General features: G+C 41.2%; 1 protein-coding gene across 2 annotated transcripts in view; it reads right to left on the bottom strand.

Annotated features, from left to right (window-relative positions):
• AGBL1 (AGBL carboxypeptidase 1) overlaps positions 1-27,018 on the bottom strand; it is an 880,118-nt gene that overhangs the window by 710,565 nt on the left and 142,535 nt on the right. For both annotated transcript variants that reach the window (XM_084772153.1, XM_084772154.1), the window contains exons 7-15: positions 26,156-26,364; positions 21,636-21,801; positions 20,638-20,699; positions 15,014-15,130; positions 13,418-14,001; positions 11,815-11,898; positions 11,508-11,594; positions 9,064-9,212; positions 7,967-8,054 (exon numbers count right to left, since the gene is read on the bottom strand). In XM_084772153.1, the coding sequence (XP_084628279.1) occupies positions 7,967-8,054; positions 9,064-9,212; positions 11,508-11,594; positions 11,815-11,898; positions 13,418-14,001; positions 15,014-15,130; positions 20,638-20,699; positions 21,636-21,801; positions 26,156-26,364 (1,546 nt within the window). The remainder of the gene's footprint in view (positions 1-7,966; positions 8,055-9,063; positions 9,213-11,507; positions 11,595-11,814; positions 11,899-13,417; positions 14,002-15,013; positions 15,131-20,637; positions 20,700-21,635; positions 21,802-26,155; positions 26,365-27,018) is intronic.

Here is a 27,018-nt window from a genome sequence, read left to right as displayed (position 1 = left end):
GATGAAAATGCTGATAGGGTGAAAAGACCCTAGAGTTCCAAATGTCATAACCCTCCTGACAAGAGAACCATAACTCAATGATCAAAAACACTTCTGTGGGCAAAACTTAGAAAATGAGGAGACAGGCAAGTGAATTGACAGCCAGCTCACGTAATAGTTCAGGTACACATAGCTTGACCCAGCATCTCCCACCTGTGAGCTATACGTACTGTGGCTTCCCTGGCTGCAACTGCTAATGAACACTACGTAGCCACTGCGCTGGGAAACAGGATGATGTAAGCAGTTCTGTTTCATACTGTCCTATGGCAGACATACATCCAAAATTTGGTTTCCCCATCCTTGTCACTCTGCACATAAAGCACATATGACCCCTTTCATTTCGTTGTATTTTTGCTATATATCATGTCCAGAAACTGTCTTTTGTTGCACATCACCCATCCTCTGGCTCTGATATTTATCTTGACCCCTCTTTTGTGTTGTTTCCTAAGTTTTGGAGCAGGTAATATAGATGATCCTACTGGGGCTGAACACATCACCATTTTGTCTTGGTGCCTTGACTAGTTATGAGTCTCTGCATTAATTGCCTCCAGGTATAATAAGACACTTCCCTGATAAAGGCACAATACAGCACTAATCTGTGAATATTGTTAACATGTAGTTCATACCCTATGCATCTGACAAATGGACTTATTAGCTATGGCCACAAAACATTGAATTCCATCTCAAGATTCACATGTGTCCTCTTTTGTTGCTGCTGCAATAACTCATTGTGCTAATGAAGAAATGAAAGCTTAGAAAAACTAGTTAACCTTAAAGCAATAAAGTGCTGCATATAAGATTTGAACTCAGATTTCTCTAGCTGAAAAGACTGTTCTTTTCACTGTGTCATGAGTTCTTTGAAAAGGAATGTCTTTGCCATCCCAAAGGTAACTTCACTTCTTAGAGCCCAAGAGTGCACATTTTCCTTTGTCGAAAACGAAGAACCAATTTTGATACTTGGGAGAGCAGTATCAAAGTAAATTGCACCCAGAAGTACATTCCAAGCAATGTTTTCCCTACACACTGCCTGTTGATGTTGAGACAGCTGTACAGGCTTTCCTGAGAAATGTTATCATCCAGGCTGCATGACAGTACAAGATACACACAACACCAAAGAGGCAGTTCCACCTTCGCCATGGCATTACCTTGCTGGCCCATTGTGGGGTTTTATGGGTCGGGGTAAGAGAGAAGGAAAAAAGGAGGAAGAAATAGATTATGTGTGTTTTCATACAAAATGTAGAAACTGGATATTCTTTTCCTCCTTTAGCTGCCGTCATGCTCCCCTGACCACCACTAAGCAAAATATGCAGTTGGATAAGGAAGGAACTAATAGCACGCTATTGTATTTTCTGTGTTCTTTGTGGCGTTTCCTTTTTCTTTTTTTTTCTTTTTCTTTTTTTTTAATAAAACTAGGGATAGGTGTATAAGAGGTTTTCAATCCTTCCAACTACAGCCCAATACTCTTTGCTTGCTTCAACTACCAGTCACATAGCAACCTGGAATCTTTCATTTTGGGGAAAAGATGATGCGCTTGTAACAACAACACCAGGCACAAGCAACTGGCCTGCGCAGCTTTTGAACCACACTAATGGAATCTATCTCCCATGTGCTTACAGAATTAGCTTCAAAAGAGTATCTTCCCCCACAGTGTTATCTAGATCTTGATATCTAACTGGCTCTGTTTTTTCCAGATTTCCCCAAAGTTTTGAAGTTTCTCCAAAAGCTAAGACTCTGGTTATTAGAAAGTATGCAGAAAAGCAGATGACCGCCCAGAAGGCACAGGAGACACATGTGTTCTGTCTCTATTTGCTTTCTGATTGCACTTGCAAAGGTTCCAATGAATAGGCACATTTCCTTATACCTAACTGAATAACAGACAGGGACCGGTCAGTTACAGCTCCTAACTGAAGGAAATGAGCCAGGGGCACTGCTTTAAAGCACAAAAGAGTGTCCAGTCTATAAACAACATACATGTGAGTATGCATGGATGCGCATACGCGCACGTGCGCGCACACACACACACACACACACACACACACACTCGTGAATATGAACACAACTGGAAGCATCATCAAATGCCCACTGTCTCCAGATTCTCCACACAAAAACAGTGACAACAGAGTCAGCATTTTGACTTGAAAATAATAAATTTCCGTAAGAACCAGTTATGCTGGTCCTATCTGGCAGTGGCCTTGCTTTTTTACAGGCCTGCCCATGAAATGTGAAGAGCAGTGGTTGCATGCAACATTAAGTATCGATGCTTTATAAGTTTCCCACTGTACACTGAAATCATATTACAAGGACGTTTACCCAGCAGAAACTTAGCCTGCCTTTCCTTGCTACAGAGAGCAAGAAAGAGGGAGCAATGACACCTCTGTACCTGTCGGTATGTATGTTCTATGCCACTGAAACCACCCTGGACTCCAAGGAAAGACCAATTCCAGTGGCATCGAAGGAGAAATAGCATGGGCTGAGTCCATGATTTTAAGATTCCATGATCCCAGTGATAGAGGAAAAGGAATTTAGATGGTAGTTTTTACTATAATAAATCTCACACACATGTACATGTAAACACACATGTAAAAACACATACATATATATACACACATGAAAGAGAGACAGAGAGAGAGACATGACAGAAAGACAGACAGAGACAGAGAGCTAAGACAGAGACAGAGACAGACAGAGACAGAGGCAGGGGTGGGGAGATCTCATATTACTCTTTATAGGCTGAGGGTATCAGTTTCCTCCCTGGCAAGCCAGCCTTTCCCAAGATGGCTGTACCATACTAGGACTTATGGAAATCAGAAACTAAACATCAGCTTGTAGGGCAGGAAATTTAGCTAGAGAAAGTTTTGTTGCAACCTCTAGAAATGGGTCTAAATTCTGGATGAACCTAAAACAATTGCCAGACTTCACCGCTGTATACTCTTCTGGTAATCACACTGCAGAACAAGGGACAGTGTCCCCAGACAATGTTCATTTTCAGAGACCTTTGGTGAAATGTCTAGTGAGCCTCTAAAGTAGAATATGGCTGTCACAATTCAATTTGTTCATGGCAGAATAAAATGTACCAATTAGTTTTTTGTTTTCTCAGTTATGGTGTGAACACACTGAAGGATGTCTTCAGGGAAGTGGCATCTGTCCTTCCTACACTAACTATTTCCAATGTTACAAGGGTAGAGAAAGCCTTTGTCATCCTCTTCACTTGCCCTCTTCCCTTCTCTCAGCTCAAACATTTTCCCTTCCAAGAATCTGTCTACAATATCGCACATAGCTCCTTGACACTTGTATCTTCCCCACTGCTAACATCCATCACAAGGAGCAGGTTTATTCCTCAGTGTGTCGGCATTTGTGTGTCATGTCCGGACATGGTAACTGTTTGGTTGAAGTTTACAGAATAAATGGAGTTAAGATCCTTTGTATAATAATTAAGATGACTCACCTATTTTGTGTCAGTCTTAATGTTACCCTTTCAGTGGAAATACTTTTTACGCATTCTATAGGTGTGAGATAATTTTCTCTTTGAAGCACCTCTTCTGGAAGAAGAAGAAGAAGAAGAAGAAGAAGAAGAAGAAGAAGAAGAAGAAGAAGAAGAAGAAGAAGAAGAAGAAGAAGAAGAAGAAGATGCTCTCAGTATGCTCTCAGATCAGCTGGACCTTAGGTACATTGTCTTGGGACAAAGATGACCTGGGCTATTCTGACCCAGCTGCTCCACTGCTCCCTGAACAGTGGAACATCTTTGGAACAACTTCAGAAGGATTTACACTTTTATAACCATAAAGCCTTCAATGAAGCAGGAAACAAAGTACACAAGGTACCTACAAATTGCTCACAAATATTCCAGGAAGTTGTATATCATTACTGTTACTCTCTGTGTGTATAAAATTAGCAAACACTAAAGCCACGTTTGAATTAGGTAGTCTCACAATGACGATGGCTCTTTAACAAGGGTACATCATTTTACTTAATGGAATCTAATAAGGCACAGCAGCCAACTCGCTGGGCTTCCCGGTGACTGCAGAATCCCTAATATTCTATATAGCACCAAATCTCTCTCCTGAGATCCCTTGGAAGGATGGATGATGGCAGCGCTCTTGTATGGCATTCATCTTCATGAATGAGCTGTTCCATCTCCTCTCATGAGCAGAGATAAATGTCAGAAGAGATCAAGCGCAGTGTATTACATGGCCACTCAGCGCCTGCAGCTTCCCTCCCTCTGCCCTTCAACATAGAGATTGCTTTAGACCAGAGCTGGGGGAGGATGGCGAAAAGTGTGATGCTGTGCCAGAAGGGAGAACAGGGCACAGGAAGGTAAATAAAACAAACTAACGTGTCCTTGCCTGCTTTATGAGAGGCACAGAAAAATGAGTCCACTCATTTTGCCGCTCTCATTCTCTCTGGGTACTCTTGGAAGTAAGTAGGATCTGGAAGCAGAGTAGAAGGAATAATATGTAATCAGGGGTGGGGGAGGGAGGGGAAAGGACTCCATTGTGCACACAGATTGTATGAAAACTTTCTCCTTAAACATATTATTTATCTAGGTAATAAGAAAGAAACAAAAATGCCTAAGTGTGTAATGTGGGGATTGACCTGACTGGTCTCTGCAGCACTGTCAATTTATCATACATGATAAATAATTACAAAACAAACTTGACTTGGAGCCAGTGAAATCAAATCCTCATCCCTGTTTCATTCCAGGGAGAGATCATAAAAAAACACACTAAATTATACATTAGCTGTTTTCTTGATAAAACATCATCATGGCCGCAGCAAGGGTTGGCTGGGGGGAGGAGCAGGAATGACTGGTCCCTCCCTCTGACTTTTGCTTTTAGCTTCTGGCAAAGTGTTTAAATATCCAGAAGCATATTTTTGACAGGTCTGTAGATTAACTTATCTAAACTAAACTTTGCACTACCGACAATTGTCTTTGCAGCATTTTATTTAGAAATCAGAGATTGATGGCAGCATTAGGTTGCACACACAAAGCAGGAGAAGAGATGAGCAAAATGCATATGGAGGAGCCCCAGCCCTTCAGTCCTGGCTCTCTCTCAAGAGTGCTTTGTGTCTGGAAGTAATCTGATTAGATGTGAAAGCTACTACAGTTTTTCAAAATTACTTAAAAGTGTGGATGCACATACACACACAGAGAGAGAGAGAGAGAGAGAGAGAGAGAGAGAGAGAGAGAGAGAGAGACAGAGACAGAGACAGAGACAGAGAGACAGAGAGTCAGAGACAGAGACAGAGACAGAGAGACACCACGAGAGTTTTGTTTGTTTTCCAGACATGGTGTCACTATACAATCTAGACTGGCCTGGAACTTGCACATGAGCTACACCTATAGTTTCAATAGTGAACTTCATTGCAAAAGTATGGGTGTCCTGAGCTATCAGTAGAATAAAGGTGGAGAAAAAAAATATTTGTTTCATCTCTTTCTCATCATTTTAGCGTTTTTATGTTTCTTACCGTATGTAATAGTAAAATTAGGTAAAATAATTTATTTTAAAGTAACTCATGAGCAAGTATTTGTTAGTACATATAACTATGTCCTATTGCTAGTGGCGAGCTACCAGAATCACTTGAAAGCTGCTTGTAATTAATTGTCAACCAGTGATGGCACCAGTCAGTCAATACACCTTTGAGATTGCTCACTGTTGATGTCAACTTTCAAACAAAATGGAGGCCCCGTTCCTTCCAAGTGTTCTTTATCTTTCACACTTGCATTAAGTACCCAGATATCCCCCTCATTGTTCTCCTTACATTGAGTCTCGTGGCGTCCCTTGAAACATGACACTAACTCTGAATTTAATGTCACATTGATAACACAACACCTGAGTTTACACTAACATAGGGAAGACTGAGAAGCCAGGAGGTCAGGCTCCCCCCTGTCAAGTGCTCCAGAGAGAATAAATGCAAGAATGAAAAAGGCATTCTCTACAGTGCATCCAATCACAGACTGTGATGGGAAATGGGGTAGAAGGTGTTGTACAGTGAAAAGTATTTCATAATAGACAGAGGCGTAGTAATCTGTGGGTGAATAGAGTTACGCATATATATATATATATATATATATATATATATATATATATATTCTGTTGTTACATCATATTATTGGAAATGTGTTAACATAATGTGGTGAGTAATTGTAAAACAAACTGCATCACAATGCAGCAGCCTTATCCATTCATCTCTGTGATATTCATGGCTGGAATGTGAAAAATGAATTACATTATACATGCATGGTTTTCATCTTGCTCCTCTGCTACTCCTTAATCAAATAACAATTGTTCTGTTAATGAATCTAAAAGCTATTAACATTGGCTTCCCTTAGGCCAGGGCAGTGTTCTTGGGTACCTGTCTTCATCTTTCTCCTTTAAGGAGACACCTGCCCCCCATTGAACTTTATCCTTACTTCCCACTTCCAAGAAAAGCCTCCCACCAGTGAGCTCCATGTCACTGATTTAATCATGCAGGACCTTATGTCTGAGCAATCCTCGTGTTTCAGACCCAAGCAGTCCCCACATTAAATCTTTTACATCCATGGGCACTGTTTTCAAAGGAAATTCAAAGATACTCCTGACACAATAAAAATTAGATATCATATTTATTCCCTGCAATTGTGAACTCTAAAATGCTGAGGTGATTTTTTTTAACCTAAATCTTGCTGTACCATAAGAAGAGTCCTAGGGGGTCCTAAGATAAGTGGGCCAGGAAGTAATTGCCATTTATATGAAAGGAAAGCCAACAAAGTTGTAATATTTTGCTATTCTTCTAAAGAATATATGAAAATGCTACTTGGATTCATATCTTAATACATCAAGGGCTGAAGCTGCCACCTCCTTTACTGCACACTGTTAGTTGGCTCCGCGCTGGGCTTTGTGTGCAGCTGTTACCTCTATGGTGATGTCTGCTTTTATCCAAACAGAGCATCAAGACCCCTGACCTTTGCTGTCAATACCATGTCCAGAGCCTCAAAGCAGAGAGATATGAGGTGTATATACCTTCCTTCTCTCAGAAGGTGACAACTATCCTAAACTGTAGATTAGCTGCTCGTAGTATATTAGGAACCTCTTAAAATCATAGAAAAATGAACCATACTTTAGCTGAGAAAAAAAGATACTAGCCTAGCCTATTAATTTTTATGAGATCTAGCAATGAGCTAGCAAGGCATTATATAATATTCCTTACTATTTATTTATGTATTTCAATTTTATTTTCCATATACAAAAATGCACATGTAAATAACAAATCCATTTATTTCATTAAGTATATGGATATTTTATGTTTTCATCACAATTTTACAAAATAAATTGATGAAACTGGTTATTTTGATTGAAAACTAAACATGAATAATGCAATCCTTCCCTTTTCTGTTTTGTACACAAAACTACCTTGCAATGGAGGAAGGTATGCACATTTGCTATATAGCCATGCCCCTGTACCCATGAAACACGAAGCAATGTGCATAGGGACAGGACCCAGAACCCCAGCCTTCCTGTTCACTGGATCCAGTGGAAACAGGTAAAGAACTAAGGTTTGAAGTACTAAACGCTTCAGCTTCAGCCTTTACAATTTCTAATACCTGGCTTTATATATATATATATATATATATATATATATATATATATATATATATATATATTATACACACACACACACACACACACACACACACACACACACACACACACAATAGTTTTCACAATCTGTGTGAAGAGAAACTAACCATTTTTCCTTAATTCCAAAGGTATTTGGGAGTGTAATGTGAGTACCACATACCCTAAAATGTCTCTGGACAAGACATTGGCAACAAGCATGGCGGACAAACAGGTGGCATATATTTATAATAGTAGCAGAAAAAAGTTAAAAGAAAAATGAGAGTAAATGTCTACATAGATGAAATGAAGCCAACTGCATTCTAACATACTTGTAGTAACAAATTTCAGAGCCTGTCCGTATCCAGGCAGGTCGACCAAGAAGAGCCTCTTTCACGGAATACAGGGTTGGCTGCATCCCTGCAAAATAAAAGGAAGGCTTAAACCACAAGAAAAAAAAGAAAGCCAAATGAAGAGTACAGCAGTAGACTGGATGGTGACCCATAAAAATACCCAGTTTGTGGTCCCTCAGGGCTATGCTGTGAATGTTCACTATATACAGTCAAAGAGACTTTACAAATATTGAGCCAGGCTGAGTATCCCTATGCGTCTTGAATGTAACCACAGATAATTTTGACAAGGAGGAGGCAAAGAGGGGTTTGACTAAAGAAGAGAAGCAATGTGACCAGACATATTAAAGGTACTGTGCTACCAGCTTTATAGAGGAAGGTGCCATAAGCCACGGGATGCAAGGAGAACATCTCTTAAATTAGAAAAACCGCAGACATTCTCCAGTAAAACCTCTAGCAAGAACACAGCTCTGAATACACTTAAAGCCCCATTTTTGTGAAAATGAATGTAAGAGGTAAGGCTCAAGTTTTACAGAAATGAGTGACCGTCTGTCCCAGGCAGTGTGGACTAGAGGCAGGGCCTGCAGTCATCTGAACTAAAGGTATCACCCATACTTATTTTATTAAAAACCACCAAGTCCAGTAGTAAGCTAGCTCTCCCAAGCAGGTCACAGGGATTTAAGCATTCTCCAGAGGTTTCTGAGTGCGTAAAACAATGTTCAAGTAGATTTTGCAGCTCTCCTGTCCTGTGGCAAGCCGGCCCATATATTTGTTTAGTCTTTTGATGTTTAGAGGATGGGATGCAGAGATAGTGAGAGCACCTTTCAGACTCCTAAGTCTGAAGTGTCCTACACCTCAGAATGCACTGCACTATCTTGTGCCGGAGTGAGAGTCCCTCACTGCACTTCCACATGGGCACTGTGTTTCAATCTGTTGACCACTGTCTTGTCACACTGGGCCACCAAATCACATCAACCCCCCCCCCCGCCTCAACCTCTGGGACTGTCAGGGGGGCTTCTGATCATAATACAAACAATCATGAAGTTGACCTGTTCCCTGATTCCCTCAAGGGTTCATACCGTAGTTGAACTGGCTGTTGGGTTTCTCGCAGTTGATGACATTGAAGCGGTAAGGGACAGCGGCCTGCATGCCGCTCACCTTGAAGTACAACCACTGCTGGTGCTGGGAGCTATTCACATCAGCGTTGACCAACAAGTCATACTCAAACCTGGAAAGTCAGGTGCGAGATAAGAGCTGGAGTCGCTCTTCCAAGAAAAGTGATACTTTTGTCCTAATTCATGTACACTCTCCCCTTCCTGAGCCCATATAAATGGCATTTGACTTAGCTAGGGTTTCTATTGCTGTGATGAAATAGCATGACCAAGGGGACTTATGGAAACAGGGGTTCATTTAGCTTACACGTCTATGTTATAGTCCATCATTGAAGGAAGTCAGGACAGGAACTCAAACAAGGCAGGAACCTGGGGGGGGCGGGGGCAAGAACTGAAGCAGAGGCCACAGAGGGGTGCTGCTTACTGGCTTGCTCATCATGATTTGCTCAGCCTAGCTTTCTCTTAGAACTGCCCAGGAATGGCCCCACCCACAATGGGTTATGCTCTTTCCACCAATCACTAATTAAGAAAATGTCCTATAGCTAGAAGTTAGGAGGCATTCTCTCAACTGAGCTTTCTTCCCTTCAGATAACTCCAGCTTGTGTCAAGGTAAAAAAAAAAAAAACCTGCCAGCACAAGGTCCTATAGGGATAATTATGAAAGGCTAGAACTTGGTAACAAGATATGAGAGTAGAGCAGAGCTAACCAATAGGGTCCTACCTCTCCCCCTGTGCCTTTCAGGACCACACCAATGAGTTCAGCATGCATTGACTGAGGCATACTCCACTGGGTGGGTAAATCAAGCCTACAAGCAACTCTATGACCTTTATTGTCTACTGTTTCCACAGTGCCTACTCAAGAGAGTAGACATTAAAAGTCCTTACTAGGATGTTTATCTTCTTCCAATTTACTCTGCTCTGACTACCACTGATTTATTTATGCCTTCCCGTGGCAGCAACGTAAGCAGATCCTCGACTGAAAACTATCCACCCAGGAGACTTTTAAGTAACTATTACCTCTTGGGTCCTCTGAATTTGACTTTAGAAATAAGAAATTATGCAAACAGTGTGTGATTCTCTTTCTTAGAAACCTATTTGTGTCTCCCTCTCTCTTTTCTTCCATGCTTAAATCTATATTAAATTTTTTCTTAACAAACTTTAATGTTGCTGTGAAAAAAAATATATAAACAGAAGCCATAGGACAAAGTAGAAGCTGAGCTGATAGAAGGAGAAGTGGGCTGTAAAAGAACTTCGATATGCTCGTCCTTTCTTTAGCCTTAGTACCTCAGTTCATCTCTCTTATGTGTCAGGCTTTGTTGAAGTAGTTCATGTACAAAACAAAATCAACAAAATAAGACCATATATAACTCTTCCCCTGAAAACTAACTTCAAAAATGACATGTTAAATCTGAGCTAAACTAATTTCTAGGCTTAAGTCATGGAAAACGTGTGTCCCTGGATAAGAGCATGCTCAGTGAGTGCTTACTGTGTGTGAGGCACTACTCAGAGAGTTTTATGCATATTGATTAACTATGAGAAAACAATTACAACATAAGTGTTACTGCTATCTGCATTCTGTAGATGAAAATATAAAGGTGTGAAGTAAGCTAGGCCACCTCAAAAGAGGTGGAGGTAACCCTGGTTGTTTCATTCCAGCATGTGTGGCTACTATACCACAAACTACTGTAAACTGAATGGTTTGTCAAAAGTCATCTATATGAAGATTATAGATGCAGCAAATCCAGTCCCCTCCTCTGTGGTTGAATTGTGTTACATCAAAAGAGCATGAAGAATGATTTTTTTTCTTTCACTGCAAGTGGAAAGGGATCATTTCTTCCATTTTAGCTTTATGTATCCCTAGCCTGCCCTTGCCTGTGGAGTCACTTTCTACTAATGAAAGCTCGCTGGTAGCTTTTGCCAGAAATACAGAGCAGGGTCCCTGGAATGAAGGATGAAGATCCAAGAGTGTTGCCTCCCAAACACAGCCCCGTGGAATAAATAGTTATCGGGAGGAGAAGGAACAGGGAATGTCACAGATGCTTCTGTGTCAACAGGTTCAGCCTTGGAATAAGCGAGGCATAAATATAAATACACTGAGAGAGGTCTCCTACACTGAAATGCAGGAGTGCTATTTGAAACATAAGGTATATTTATCATGTAGTGAATAGTTCACCATGCTAAGGCATCAGCCAGTGGGTTCCCTCATTGTCTGTTGATAAACGTTTGACAAATAACTAAGAAAGGAAAACCTTTATTGGTTGGTTGTGTTTACTAATTGTCTTGGTAAAGATACTTTACGATGTCTGTTTTTAAGCTATCAATATGAGGTTACTAAGCAGGTAATGGCAAGAAATGGGCAACACCTGCTCATCTATAGTGCCAAGAGCCACACCTGTGGCTGTTCCTACTTACTCACGCACTTGGATGGCTTTACGAAGATTTCCTGATTCAAACTTGGAGTAGAACCTTAAGCAATTGGAAACAGGACCTTGCAAAGGGCTGTAAGAAAAGAGAGAATGTGTGAACACGTCATATTGCTACATTTGGACACAGTCTTATATTCCTTAAAAGTAAGATGTCTCTTATAGTATTTTAAACAGTATAGTCACCATGCTGGTTTTAGAAACAGAAATGGGTTACCGATATGGAATACTCCTATTAACTTTTCACTCATAGAATCCCCATGCCTTCCATTCCATAGATGTTCAAGACCACCTACCAAGGCTCGTCTAAACTGAAGGCAACTTTATTTATAATATCGTGTGGCTGAAGGAGCCTCCGGACATCCTCAAGTATCTTGATCCTTGAAAAAAAATTAAAAAAATATAAGCGTTGGCACCCACTTTTTACCTCAGTCTCAGAATTCATCAGAGAAACATAGGTAGCAGGTGCTTAATAGTGCCTCAGCCTTAGGTTCAAGGGTTACACACAGCACTCTCTGTCTTCTTCCTCCTCTTTTTTAAAGCATAAAAATACATGAGCAGTAGGAAGATGACAGGTATTATTGGAGGTGTCCATAGCTTGAAGAAAGTCATGAAGAGAACCTGGCCTAGGGTGCTATAGATTTTCTGGCTGTGTAAGAAAGACATTTCCTTGTACTGGTAGGGCTTTTGGGTGGAAATTACCACTATTGGCTGTTTGCATCCTTGCAGCTTGGGTAACTCCAGGGAAGCTTTCATATTTATTCTGTACATTTGTGTTCCTGGGACTCTGTTCTAGAAGGCTGAGGTCAGCCTTCTGTAAAAGTGAAGAAAAAAAATGTTGTCTGTGAGATTTAAGAAAGAGACAGGGAAGAAGTTTAAGAGGGACTTCTAATCCCTCTTCACATTTCCAATTAATTTTGTTGACATTGGGTAAGAGAATGGTGAAGTTGAGGTGGACCCAAGCCCTGGACTGAGAATAAGAGGTTGTGTGCAGAAGTAAAATGGGCAGAGACTATCCATGAGGCCTTAAGAATGAGGATTCTAAGCAGAGCAGTCATGTTGTGATCAGGCAAGAATCCAAGTAGGAACAGTTGTAGGGACCTACTATCAAAAGAATAATTTGCAGAAGACATGAAATTTAAATTAAAGAAACATTTTGGTCTGCATGTTTAACTCATTTAACTCTACTAGAATAAGGTGTGTGTGTGTGTGTTGTGTGTGTGTGTGTGTGTGTGTGTGTGTGTGTGTGTGTGTGTGTGTGTGTATTTCCCCTTTGAGGGAAATATATTTTCCTTCCTTTTGTCAGATTTTATTTTAATCTCATTATCCTGATCCAAGGACAATGCAGACTTTCTTGAACTCTAGGAACAATCTATTAGTCAGGATCTCTGCTCTGGAGAACATGTGGGCTGTTTTTTCCTATCCCTTTCTCACTAATACAGCAAAACCACACTCCAAATTCTAGGTCTATGGAATAGAAGTATACTATTTTTCTCCATCAACAAGAAACCAAACACCAATTTGTAGTGAATACAAAATAGATCCCAAATAATCAGCTTCTTATTTTTCTGAAAAGATTTCTTTTAGGAAAGGTTCCAGTATGCGGAAACACTAGATGGTGGTCCCCTGCTGTGATAGCTTGCCATGGATATGATCTGAGGGTTCATATTCAAACTATCCAATGAATTTTTTCCCAGAAATAGATACTACCACGGCATCATACTTGGTTTATAAATTCTCCAGTTTAAAGGCAATATTATATGTCTCCAAAGGGATTTAAGGTGCTACAGACTAATGATCACTTCCCTACAAATACCAGATTATCTGCATAAACCATCCCATCTATGAAAATATTTAGAAGAGAAAAATCTATAACTTCCAAGTCAGTAGAACCCTCACCTCTGTACTCCCAATTTGCGATCCAGCATGGGTTGAGCAGTGGAAGGTGGACAGTGCCCCCAGAGATCAGGAAATGCCACCATCTTGAACCCCACAGCAGATCTTGTTCTCATAGCATTGGCCATATAAAGATGAGGATCATGGAAAGGTATGTGCTTGGGATGTGTGTGCAGAAGCATCTCTGCTGCTTCTTTGCTTTCCTCTGGCTTAGTAGAGTTGGAAAATGAGGCAGTTATCCTTGGGCAAGAAATGGCGTCTATGTCCCAATCAGCCTGTTCTAGGGAAGCCTGAATGTCAGAAGTATCATGTCCAGAGGAATCTATTCCAAAGCCATTTTGTTGTAGACTTTGGTTCGCACTTGTTACCAGTCTTTGTTTTGAGGATGGTTGTATGCTGGACTTCCCTCCCTTCACCTTGTGCAGAATGGAAGGGTGGGTTGTGTCTTCTCTTTCTTGTCCCCAGGAGCTGTGCTCCCTGCTGAAACACTGCTGTCTTAGAGAGCAAGCACTTGGAATGTGGTGGTGATTGGCATACAGAGTGCCTTTGATGTTCAAATCATCTTCAAATTTGGGTTCTGGTTCCTTCTAGTTCAAAATACAAAAACACATGCATTAATGTTTGCTTCCAGATAGAGAATACAATTTGATTCCCATGCTAGCTGTTTGGATCCAAAGTTATGTGTGATCCTTATGATTTAGGGGCTTTTTCAATATGTCAACCAAAGGGGAAAAAACTGAACCTTACAAGTAAACAGATACGAGGATCACACAAAACCCATGCTCAAAACGGGTTTTCATGGGTCTCATATAATTCTATACAATGTATAAATTTTTGCAGGCTCCCCCCTCCCCATTCAATTACAGTCTAACTGAACAACTTCATTTACAGGGGCCTCAGTGATACACAAAGGAAAACCTTTCATTGCGCCCCAGGCATTGACTTTGATTTGAAGAAAATTTGGATTTTTTTAATGTCTTTACTGATATTTTCTTCACTGAAACTTTGAGCACCATACCTCTTCTGCTTTCCAGAGTGAAATAAGATATATCAGCTCCTCTCTACATGTGTCTCTCTATGTCCTTTGATGTGGCTGGACTCATAATTTGTTCAAAAGTGATAAGAAAACAATAGAGACCAAAAGGTAGGTCTGTGTGTTGATATTAGCAACAGCAGCAATTGTACACTGGGTCAGCATCACCAGACCTAAGGTGTTCATTTTGCCTTTACTAATACAGAAAGCCTGGAATCTGGAGGCTGACCTTTAACAATCCGTCTATGGTGATGACTTTCCCAACTTGGCAAAAGAACACCTATATCATGCAGAATTTTCATTTGCCTCTTAGAGTGGCCCTCCCAGCAGGCCATAGTTAGTAATTTTGTACTAATTTTATCCTAGGTGTAGAGTATCAGACCTTAGGCTCCTTGAGGGCATTCTGGGCTCCCTATCCTTTTCCCTTCTGCTTTTCTCTCAGAAAGATCTAGGAACAGTGGTAATGATGAATAATGTGATCCATCTGGACACCTCTGTTTGGCTTCCCAGGTTCTAGAAAGATCGCGCCATGCATTGCCAAGAACTAGGCTCTATCCCATCCTTACCTCAAAGCTATAGGAAAGCTCAGGACACATCGCATCATATTGTGCCAGTTCCTCCTCAGATAGGTCAAAACCAGGTTTAGAGCTCAGTTTACTCAAATCAGTTTCCAAGTCATCATCCTATAGCAGAACAAAGAACGAGTCACGGTCAAGAATTCCAGGGTGCAGGGTGTCCAGACAAGATACATTTCTGCTTCTTTGCCAGCTGAATCCATGAGTTCCCTATCTTCAGACTATAGTTCTAGCCCAGCCAGCAAAGAACTTAATGTACTAGGTTATATTCTTCAACTTAAAGGGATGAGACACAAAGCTTTGTTTTAGCCCAGATAACAGCATTTACTAGCCCTCATCAGAAGTAAATATACAATAAATCATATAAATAATAAAACATGCCACAAGAAAAATGCATTGAGTTGTTCGTAAATAGCATCATCACCCCTTTTGCCTGGCTACCTTTGCTATTTGTTTCACCTGCGCAAACATTTAATGAGCACTTTCCACGAGCGAGTGCCTTTCTAGATACAAAGACTCAGTGGCGATGAAACCAAGGGTCATGGTCCAGTAGGATCCATCTTCTAGTAAGAGAACCGAGACAGGAGCAAAGCAAATGGAACACAGTGATTTCTAGCAGTGGTCAATGTCCTGGAAATGTTGGAGGATGGAGACAAGAGTGGCACTGAGACTGGAGTGTGGACAGCTGTTGGGACTGAGTGACTTCAAGGGAAGTCACTGGTATAACGACAGTAGAAGGCACGAAGCACAATATATAAAGAAAATGAGTCTTGAGAAAGGAACTTGAATTTGCCTGCAGAAAGAAGATGCCAGAAGCATGGGGCAGAAGAGAAAGGCCAGAGTAGATGAGGTGTGAGAAGCAGCAGCGGAGAAGCATGGCTGATGTGTGCAGTTTCCAGGAACAGTCTAGTCTGCTGTGAGCACGTCTCTATGAGGAGTTAGAAGTTCACAGGCACGCCTAGGTTTCTCAACTCATTAACATTAAGCAAATCACATGAGGTTCTCTGCATGGAGCAAATTACATGCTTTTCTTCCAGATCAGCATCCTGTGTTAGCCTAATGAGGATGCTGACTCCACTCTGAACACTGTATTCGTGCTTTCCAAGGGCTGTGACATCTTACAGATACAATATGCCAAGGACGGTACTGTCCAAACTCTCTGCCTTTCCATAGTAGGGATCAAATCTCCTCACTGAAATAGGGAACAAACACTTACCGCAAGGTCTAGAAACACATTTGGAAGGACTAGGAAAACCTGCCACTGCTGAAGGCCTAAATCAAAAAAAAAAATGTGGGAAATAAAGGCTTATATTTCTGAGCCAGTGGAAAAGAAGAAATTGCAATGTTCCATCCATCGTATATAATTTTCCTACAAATGCAGATCAAGAGAAAAGTAAATCCTCCGAGTTTGGCTTAGTGATACACTCAGACACCATTCTGGTAGGCCTCCATACCCACTGCTCTCGCCTCTACAAGCCTCGTCTGTTAGTTCTACTCCTTATCCTCAGCCACGGCCCAGGTTGGCCCCAACAAGAGCACAACATGGCTAGCCATTGGGAAAACCATCCCTACCAATAAATAAGGCTGTTTTTAGAGTAAGCAGTATTTATAAGCCATAGGTGGTAGTGTAGTTCGTTTCACACATGGTCATTAACCCGTGCAGCCCTACAGCAGAGGTTAGCCAGTTATGACCCATCACCTTTCTTTGTAAATAAAGTTTTCTTAGGACACAGTTGCACTCATTCATAAAAATGTCATCAGTGAATGATTTCTTTGTATAACAGAAAGTTGGATTGCTTTCTGTTCTTCAAAGACAGGAAGCTTAGGCTAGAAACATGACTCGGTAGTTAGTAGTACTAGCTGCATAAGTATGAGGACCTGGGTTTGGATTCTAGAAACCACATAAAAAGCTCAAGAGATTGCTCAGAGGTTAAGAGCACTGGCTGCTCTAACAAAGGTCCTGAGTTCAATTCCCAGTGACTACATGGTAGCTCACAACCATCTATAATGAGATATGGTGCCCTCTTCTGGTGAGCAAGTGTATGGGCAGGCAGAACACTATATACATGATAAATAAATAAATAAATAAATAAATAAATAAATAAATAAATAAATAAATCTTAAGGAGAAAACAAAAGCTGGACAAGGTCACATGTACATCTAAGCCCAGTGCTATAGGGGGCAGAGACATGAGAATCACTGGGGCTTCCTGACTGCCAGTTCAGCCTCAGACAGTAAGAAGCCATGTCTTAATGGAATATGGCAGAGAGTAACAAAGGAGGGCACCCAATGCTCTCCTGTAGCTTCCACAGGCACATGCAACCACATACTTGCACATATACATTTACATATGAATAAACCATACAAACACATGTGTGCACACACACACGCACGCACACACACACACAAAACCACACACAAAGACCCTCACCACATAAGACTATTTATAGTCATCTATGGATAGACCTGCTATTGTGTCCTCATATTATCTAGGATACTGGTAGCTCCTTAATCTAGATAATACATTCTGACCCTTCCTTCTTAAATTGGGTCTCATGGGTAATGTCACTGCCCTGATTCACACTTCCTTGTTTAAATCATAAAGCACTAAAGTGATCTTTCATAAGGACATCCCTCCAAGTTCACAACAATGTGAACACTGACAATGAAAATCAATGTCTTATTTGGTTTCTAGAAGTTAGCCTGGCTACATATGGATCATACCAAAGAAAGCATCTGAAAGAAATAAGAGAAATTCAAAAAGAATAAAATTAAAGTCGGTGGAAGGAGAGCATAAATACACTCCGTGCATTCTCCTCCCCTCACAGTTTCTTGAATTTGAATGCATGCATGAAGAAAACACACAGCTGCCATCTTATTTTCACGTGCTATTCCTCTTTTCCTATGTTGACCCTGACAGTTTCTAACCAAATCAGAACAATCAACTCCTCAGACCTTCTACTGACAAGGTTTTCTTTGAAATATATTGACCCAGACGTAGGTCACATTTATCTACCGTTTTCAGTATGAATGCTAATAGCCTGAGTTAACTCTGTGACTAGAAAAGAAACAGGCCTGGCTTCCTGTGCACACCATGGCCAGCAAGGTTCACCAAGGAAAAGCTACTTGCTGGACGGCCAGCTCTCCTATGCTTGCGGTACCCCAGAGTCAAACCTAATTCCCATGCTACCCCATCGTTCTACATCTCAGATTCACACCCAGTCTCATCATTTTCTCAGCCGAAGCCTTTGATGAATGGTTCCTAGATGCTCCCTAATTTATCTTTTGCTTCTTTCCCAGCTGGATTGTTATATTTGTTTAGTGTCCATACCCTTCTACCCTACTAGCCTCTCCAGAATAGAGTCAGAAAGACTCAGGACTCCCTACCACTCTAACTAGCTGTGTGGAGTCAAGCACTGTCATATGCTGTGTCCCCCTTGCATCAGATACAAGAGGCAACTGACAGCGCATCAGACATCCAGTTATCAAAGTGCAAGCAAGAAGGGAGTAGGAGGTGGCATTGATGAATGGCTGCAGCAGCCCAGTATTATTCAAATGATTCTGCACGTACTCTATAGGCCTGTGTGGCCAAGCCACAGCAAAGAACCAATTTGCTACTGATGACTTCAGAAATGATTCTATTTATCAACAAAGCCTGGGGAACATCAGACTGTCAATAGCAGTCTAGTCCCAGAGATGGGACTGAGAGACAGTCTCTAGATGTCTGCCACTGTCATCAGCAAGGTGAGAGACTGCTCAGATTGAGAACTTCAAAACCTCTTTTTCTCTCCAGGAAAGGAAAGAAGGGGACAGAAAAGGGGGAAAAGGGGAGAAAGACTTTGTTTCTTTAATTTTGGTATAACATTTTAAATTGTGTGTAGGTTTGGTGTACGGTGTGTGTGTGTGTATGTGTATATGTTTGTTTGTTTGTTTGTGGTGGTGGTTGGTGTGTGTGTGTGTGTGTGTGTGTGTGTGTGTGTGTGTGTGTGTGTACACACACACACATGCTCATGTATGGCCTATGTGTTTGTTATGTGTGTATGTATGTATATATGTGTATGTGTGTGTTTGTTATGTGTATGGTGTGTGTGTCTGTGTGTGTGGTGTGTGTGTGTATGTGTGGTGTGGTATTGGAGGTGTGTTTGTTATATGGTATGTGTATGTGTCTATGCGTGTGTGTCTGTCTCTGTCTCTCTGTTTCTGTGTGTCTCTGTCTCTGTCTCTCTCTCTCTCTGTGTCTCTCTCTCTGTATCTCTCTCTCTCTGTCTCTGTCTCTCTGTCTCTGTCTCTGTCTCTGTCTCTCTCTGTCTCTCTCTGTCTCTCTCTGTCTCTCTCTGTCTCTGTCTCTCTCTGTCTCTCTGTCTCTCTGTCTCTCTCTCTCTCTCTCTCTCTCTCTCTCTCTCTCTCTCTCTCTGTCTCTCTCTCTCTCTGTGTGTGGGGGGGGTGTAAGTGTGAGTAGAGGTAAGGGAACAACTTAGCAAAGATGGTTCTAACATATGAATTCTGGGGATTGAACTCAGATCATTAAGCTTTGCACCAATTGCCTTTGCCTGCTGAGCCATCTTGCTGGTGCAGAATTGTTTTTAAATTTGAATTTCAGCTCTAGGACTGCCTCTCAAATCTTATGCTACAGATGACAACAATTAAGGGACTGGAACTATAAATGGAGAAACTTATCTAAAACTACACACAGCAAAAGAAATGGAGACATAATTATAACTCAAAGACCAACTATCATTTTTTACAGGAGAATGTCATTTAAGAATGATTTGCAATTCCTGGAGATACTTTTGGTTCATGAATGAGGGACAAAATGATGGATGCAATAGGCAAATAGTGAGTAGAAATAAGGGATGTTGTTAAGCATCCCATAATACAATGAAATCCCCTGCAATCAATATTAAAACAATGCTAAAGTTTAAAACACCTATCCCAAAAAAGGGAGTCAACAGACTATGTTCTTCGGACTGGAAAACAGCCATACCCCTTCCTTCATGTACTGTGGATACCATTGTTGTGTGTGTTACAGTGTCAAATTGAGTCATTGAAACAAAGAATAAGTGGTTCACAGAGTGTAAAATAATTACAATGTGAACTTTGATAAGAATCTTGCGGGCCTTCCTTTTGTGGACCATTGTGGGATAAGGGACAAGGAACATGACCTCTTTAAGAGCCGAGCTGCAGACTTTGCAAAGCAAGGAAGACTAATTCTCACAGGTGGGAATGGGGATACACAGAGCTACAGATGTGTGCAGAGTGGACAGGAAAAAACAAAAGAAAATCATTTATGAAGACAGGTGAAGTCTAGCAGAAAGTTCCCTAAAACATCTCTCTATGCATTTATTAAATACACCATCCCTAAAAATAACTAGCAAGGTTCATCCTGATAGAATATTTGGATCGTAATCAATATAGTTGACTTTACAATGAGACTATGTACTAGATCTATCAAGATAGAAATGACATCTAGAAAATCAATAAGAGGATCCCTGCTTTCCAGACATCACTATCATTGGAGTGATAATGCTGAAGTAAGTTCAGTAAACAAAAGAAATGGTATTTGCTTCTGTGTGGTGTCAGTATAAATTATTTCAAGGAAGGGCAGCTTTACCTACTTCTTTCACGGCCTCCACATCTGAGTCTTTGTCCACCTCCTCGTCGCCATCATCTTCAAAATCTTTTGGATGGGAAAAAAGGAGTGAAAAGATGAGGATGCTCATTGTCTGGTATTTACTCTCCCATGCAGAGGAGCTTGTATTTCTTGAAAATAAGGGATGCAACACCAAGCAAGAGCACTGTACCCCAGCACATTCAGGTGCTCACTGGTTTGTAAACATGCTGTGAATATGAGCATATGGGAGGAGGATGCCCTGATGCCTAAACTGTTGTTCATGCAAAATGCAAAACAAAATGAATTTGGAGAGAAATAGCACACAAATGACACTACAGCTGTCCTGCAACTGACACTGTCAAAATGTACAGACCACGTGCACTCTAAGTTCATTGTAATTTAGATAATGCCTTGATGGAGTCCATAATTTTAAAATGAAGAAATTTAAGAATTATCCACTAACTTTAGAAAGTGTTAGATGCCATGTGATAAAATTCCAACTGTGGGAAATGTGCTTCACTGAAGGAAGATGAGATTAAAAAGCACTAGAATCTTCGACCTCAAGGTCCTCTTGGAGGTTGAAGCATGATGCTTTCAGATATTCTAAAACATGTATCATGGGGTTTTACATGGAGAAAGTTTTATTTCAGTTTTGTCCAGAGGACAAATTAATTCCACCGATAGATGGTATAGCAAAGAGGTTGGGTCACAAAATTGTGGAAAGATTGTCTTTTTTAATTAGGTGAGATGATTGTACAAGCATTCGGTAGCCATCAGGCAACATGGCAACAGCTAATAATTAGGGACAATGTGAGTGAGCTTGATACTTATTCTCCCTGCTTATGAAAAATCTACTCTTTCATACATGTCTGTCTCTAATGAGCTTATTAGACGATCATGGCTGACCTGTACAACAACTGCATCTGCTTTAATCCCCATCCCTCTGACGTGCTGTAAAATGCAAATGCTCATAGCAAAGCTTGGAGCTGCTTCAGACTTTACCTTCAGATAGACCCCGCGGAACCTCTGAGCTGCTGCTGCCGGGAGCTGGGAAAGTGTAGGCACTCCTGGGGGTGGCCAGGGGGAGTTGACTCTCAGGGTAGCACTGCCTGAGGATCTGAATCACAGCAGAGACCACAGGTTCCAGGCTCTTGTTCTCCAGGCAGGTCTGAGCAGAGAGAATATCATAGCAGACCCCATGTGCCACCCCTATGCTGGGACATTATCCCACATAATGAAATGCACTAACCAACCCATGGACAGTAAACAGCCTCACTGGAGGATGGTTAGAAGTTGGAATATTCTAATGGAGGATATTGTCTCATCAGAATCTATATTTTTATTTCTCTTTTGGCACTCAGGTGGCGCTGGGATGAGTTAAGTCTGAAGGGAGGCTTGAACTTAGTTCAAGGGAGGCTGTGCCTAAGGTAAGTTCTTATCAGGGATGCTTGGGGAAAGAGGAATGCTGCGTTCCTTCAGGCACACCTGAGTCACTGTCAATTATTGCCTAGGTTAGGGAATGAGCAGCTGAACAGATGGGAGTCTTGCTTTTCTCTCTTGCCTATTATCTGAACAGAAAATATAAAAGAAAAGGGATAAGCTATTAAATCATAAGGAAAACCTAAGCAAGTCCCATGTGCCTAAATTAGCCAACGTGCTTGTCTTAAAGTCCATGGTGTGGATCCTGCTTGGTACCTACCCAAAGCAAAGGAAAATTGGCTTTGCTGATGTAATATTTTGATGGTGATGGAATATGGCAATACTTTTCTTTACAGACACTCAGAAAAAATGTACGGACAAGTTTACTAAATTAAGACAGAGTCGGATGTAGCTTGGTTACTCTGTGGCCAAAACACAGTTTTCTCCAATACCTCAGAAAATGTGTTGTGTGCTGAACTTGGTATAAAAGTGTGTCCAGGATGAACTTCCAGTCTGAGCATGTTAAAGAATATAGAAAGTTCTTAGACCAAGAAACCATAAAAATTAGGTGTTGAGCATCTTCCATAGGACCTGGGATGTGATGCTGTCCTACTGTGATATGTCTACCCTCACATTATAGGTAGCTCATGAAAGTAAAGGGTGAAAATATCAATAAAAATGGAGCTGGGGAAATGGCTCCACTAGTAAAATGCTTGCTATTCAAGCATGAGGCTCTTAGATTTATCCCCCAGAATCCACACTAGAAAAACAGACTGTATAGCATACTATACCCATCATCTCAGCACTGGAAAGACAGACAGAAGGACCCAGATATCTTGCTGGCAAGCTAGCATAGCCAAGTCAGTGATTCCCAGGTTCAATGGAGACCCTTTCTCCAAAAATAAGGTGGAAAGGAAATAAAGTAGGTGGTAGATATCCATATCTGGCACACACACACACACACACACACACACACACACACACACACACACACACGCACCTATATGCATCTGCACACACATGTGCAGTATACAGGGCTTTGGATTGTCTTCAAGGTTAGAGTACTTGCCTAGAATGTGTAAAACTTGCATCAATCCCCAGCCATTCCTGCACACACAAAAATCACACTGCAAAATATAAGTGAGCCAACTCTCAAAACAGAAATGTCTTAATGCAATCAAGAATGCCACTTTCCCTTTGGTGTGCTCAAATGGTACCAATCAAGTGTCTCTGCGGACACAGTGGGAAACCATCCCAGTGCAAAATGAATTAGTTAAAGACATTTCATCCCTTTGGCCTGGTCAAATGGCCTCAAGTGTTTGTTGTAGAGTTATTAGTATTGGAAAAAGAGAAAATGGAGTATGGACGAGAAAGAAGAAAGGTAAATAGATGCAGATTGGAGATGATGCTCTAAACTTCAGCTTTAGGAAAAACATAGCTAAATCCAAGTCAAGAATATCAAAAATGCCAACATTTTGGAGTCCAGCTTTATCTGTAATTGCCATTGACACAGCCACCAATGATGACTGATGGCAACTGCTTTTTTTTTTTTTTTTTTTTTTTTTGCTTTGTGTGAAACAGACCAGGTGAGAACCAGATAGGAGAAGCAAGTTCATGCATCCTAAAAGTATGGATTGTGCTGTGAGCTGAACAAAGAATATTGGGCAGGGGGTTTAAAGTGTACAGAGATAAGGGCATTAGTGATAATGCCATAATGAGTGCCTTCATCCATTTGAGGGAAAATGTTTATGAATTTAAAACTTAATTTTGAATTCCAAGGAAATAAAAATTTCTAGATTCACTTGTCACCATGTCCATTGATAACAAACCAGGTGCTAGGTAGGAAGGCAACATCAGACAACATCATTAGGTTAATGAGTGAACTCAGTAAAATGCCCCTGCAGGAGAACATGTTATTTAAAAGGCTGAAAGCAAAGTTGGGGCCATCAGAGAATATGGGGGATTCAACCCCTGGGAGATTTACCCACATACTGTGCACACATATTTCCATGTGACAGGCTTAGTGCATCATGCCAAATTTATTCAGCCTTGTTGTATAGCCCTTCCTGGGCTACTTTTTCATATAGTACCAATCAGAAATTACAACATGGGCAGGATAAACCTCACTATAAAATGTAGATTCTGTCTCCACTCACGCTTAGCTTCCGTTTACAACAGCAACTAAGGCTGGAAGCTTGTTGGTTGCTTAACAGAGGGATTGAAGACAGTACTGATTTGTCAAGGAACTACCTCTTGAGCCCTGCATATGTGCTTGCAGCTCCTTGCATGCCTGGGCTTCATTTGCTGTCATATTTTTTTTCACTGTGTCCCCAATACACAACTGTAAAATCACCATCTTTTTCCACTACTGCCCTTTTAGATATTTTTAGTGCAGATCAGAAAAACAGCCAATAATATAGAGGACAGACTGGGTGAGCATGCCAGCCCAAACAGTGGTGCCTGGGATCAGACCAGGAGGGGGAAATTTCACAAGGATGGAGTGAGATTTGAGACTTGGAGGACTGTGATCCCACAGCCAAGGAAGCTTGGAAAAAATAGATAGTGCCACTTGATCCAGACAAGCAGAGTGCAAAAAGCAGCTATTTCATGACTGAGAAGCTCTGAATTCAGCAATGACAGAGTGACAGCAGACGGAAAATAAGCTATTGGTTTGCAGCACAGTATCATGTTAGTGTTTAGAGGGAAATGCTGTTTTGTTTTTTGTGGGGTTTTTGTTTGTTTGTTTGTTTGTTTGTTTTGAAAGAATCAGGAAAGTCTAGCAAAGCTATATGGAAGAACAGCATTGGCTGCTTCATTGACTCGGCATGCACTCAGGTGAAGTACATTTGGAAAGTCTCCAGAGAGGAGCAACAAGCACCAGAGACTGACAACTAGGAAAATAACAAGGAACAAGAGGCACATGAGAGAGAGAGAGAGAGAGAGAGAGAGAGAGAGAGAGAGAGAGAGAGAGAGAGAATGAGAGCGCACATGGTGAATGTTTGGGATATTTGTGTCTCTAGCTGGGATAGTATGTAAATCAGCCCTAGGCAAAGAATGTGGTACTTGAGTTGAAACTTATAGCCTTGGACCACACGCCCCAGCTGGGGCAGATAAGGGCAAGCCAAGGGAGTCGCTGTTCCCTTTGCTTGGGACACTCTTCTCCTTAAACTTGGTATGATGGACCGAGCAATGATTTAGGTTTGGGTATTACCTACTCAGAGAGGACTTAGTGTCTCTAAGTGATTTCTCCCTCCACCTATAAGAGTCTCTCTTACTTTATTGGTCTCACAGACCACTGCAAAAATCTTTCTCATTGGATGTTTTGTTTCTTAAATTTCAGTCTCCTGTTTAGACACGTGCCTCCATAGGATCAGAAGTCTCTATTGCCATGTTCCTGCAGATTCCCAGTACTATTCAGCCCAGAAACTGCTCACACTCAAAAGAAAGAGGGGGAGACTATTAAAATGCAGTATGTGTTCATGAACCACATGAACTTATTTAGTACACAAAATAACCTAAATGTTTCAATTCCACTCTTTTTGGTATATTTCTGTGTGTGTGTGTGTGTGTGTGTGTGTGTGTGTGTGTGTGTGTGTGTGTGTGTGTCTTATTTCTTTTGTTGTTGTTGTTGTTGTTTGAAACAGGGTTGTTCTTTGAGGCCCTGGCTGTCCTGGAACTCACTCTATAAATCAGGCTAGCCTCGAACTGAGAGACCTACCTGCCTCTGCCTCCTGAGTGCTAGACATAAATGCATGTACCACAATGACAGGCCATTTGTTTCTTTTTTTAAAAAAAAAAATCATATTGATGATTTGAGAAGGCAGATGATAGCTTGAAAGTTTCACAGCTTTAGGCTGGGATCTGATACTCTGGAGCCCATGGTGGGTTAAGGAGTGAATGAATGAATGAATGGATGATTGAATGCAAATATGAATGAGTGAATAAACAGGGGTTTGAATCTAGAGCATCTTCCATTTTGAAATAAGATCCATGTTGAAGTTGTTTTAGTGTCCCCTGCTCTGTTCAGGACAACTTCCAAGCTTCAGCCTTTAAGGATCACCCAGAAGCCATCTACCTGTTTAAGAAATTCCCATGCTGGATACCTGTGCAATGCTGAAGAGAGTCTCCATGCCTTGGGCTGCCAGGAAGGCCTCTTTGCCAGACTGGAGGCTGACAATGTGCCTGAGGCAACGCAGGAGCCCATGGCGGATCAGCACATAGGTGTTGGTCACATCGTGGCTGTGCCAGTCCTGATGCAGCCTGAGTAAGCTGGTGACATAGCCTCTGTTCACTGCTCTGCGGCTGTTAGATTCTGGAGACAAAGGGAAAAGGTCATGTCAATCACAGCTCCCCAGGACTTAGTTGCCCAAGAATGCCACAGTGTGTCTCCCATAAAATACATACAACGATGACAATAACTTTTCAGTATATAAAACTGGCAGATGTTATTTTAATCAAATGATCAAAAATCAACATTTCTAGTAATAGGGCATGGGGGCATTGTACCGTGCTCCCCACCCTTAATATGATGACCTGAGAGGACACAGCATGACTTCTATAGTATTCCTGCCAAAACATATGACCTCAATCTTAGCATTAGGAAAGTCAGAAAACTCATAGTGAGGTAAATGCTACCAGACATGTGACCTATACTGTTCACAAATGTCAAGATCATAAAAAGGAAAAGAACAAAAGACTTAGAATGGGGACAGGAGAAGACTAAAAGGACATGACACTCAAGACCAATAGGTAAGTATAATTCAGATAATGGGCCAGAAAAAAATTCCTTCTGCTAGAACAAGCATCAATAAAGCTGGTGGTAAAATCTGAGTGAAGTTTGTAGAGCACCTCCTAGTACTGTGCCAGTGTTTATGCCATGGAGCTATTTCCTTCTGACTGAAACACTCTGTCTCCCTCCTGGAGGGAGGGGCATAAGGTTCAGGAAGTTCTTGAAACTCACAAGATT

This window comes from Acomys minous (genome assembly GCF_964271855.1).
Source record: "Acomys minous genome assembly, chromosome: 2".
NCBI lineage: Eukaryota > Metazoa > Chordata > Mammalia > Rodentia > Muridae > Acomys > Acomys minous.
The sequence above is the reverse complement of the archived record's forward strand: the minus strand, read 5'-3'. Positions and strand labels throughout refer to the sequence as shown.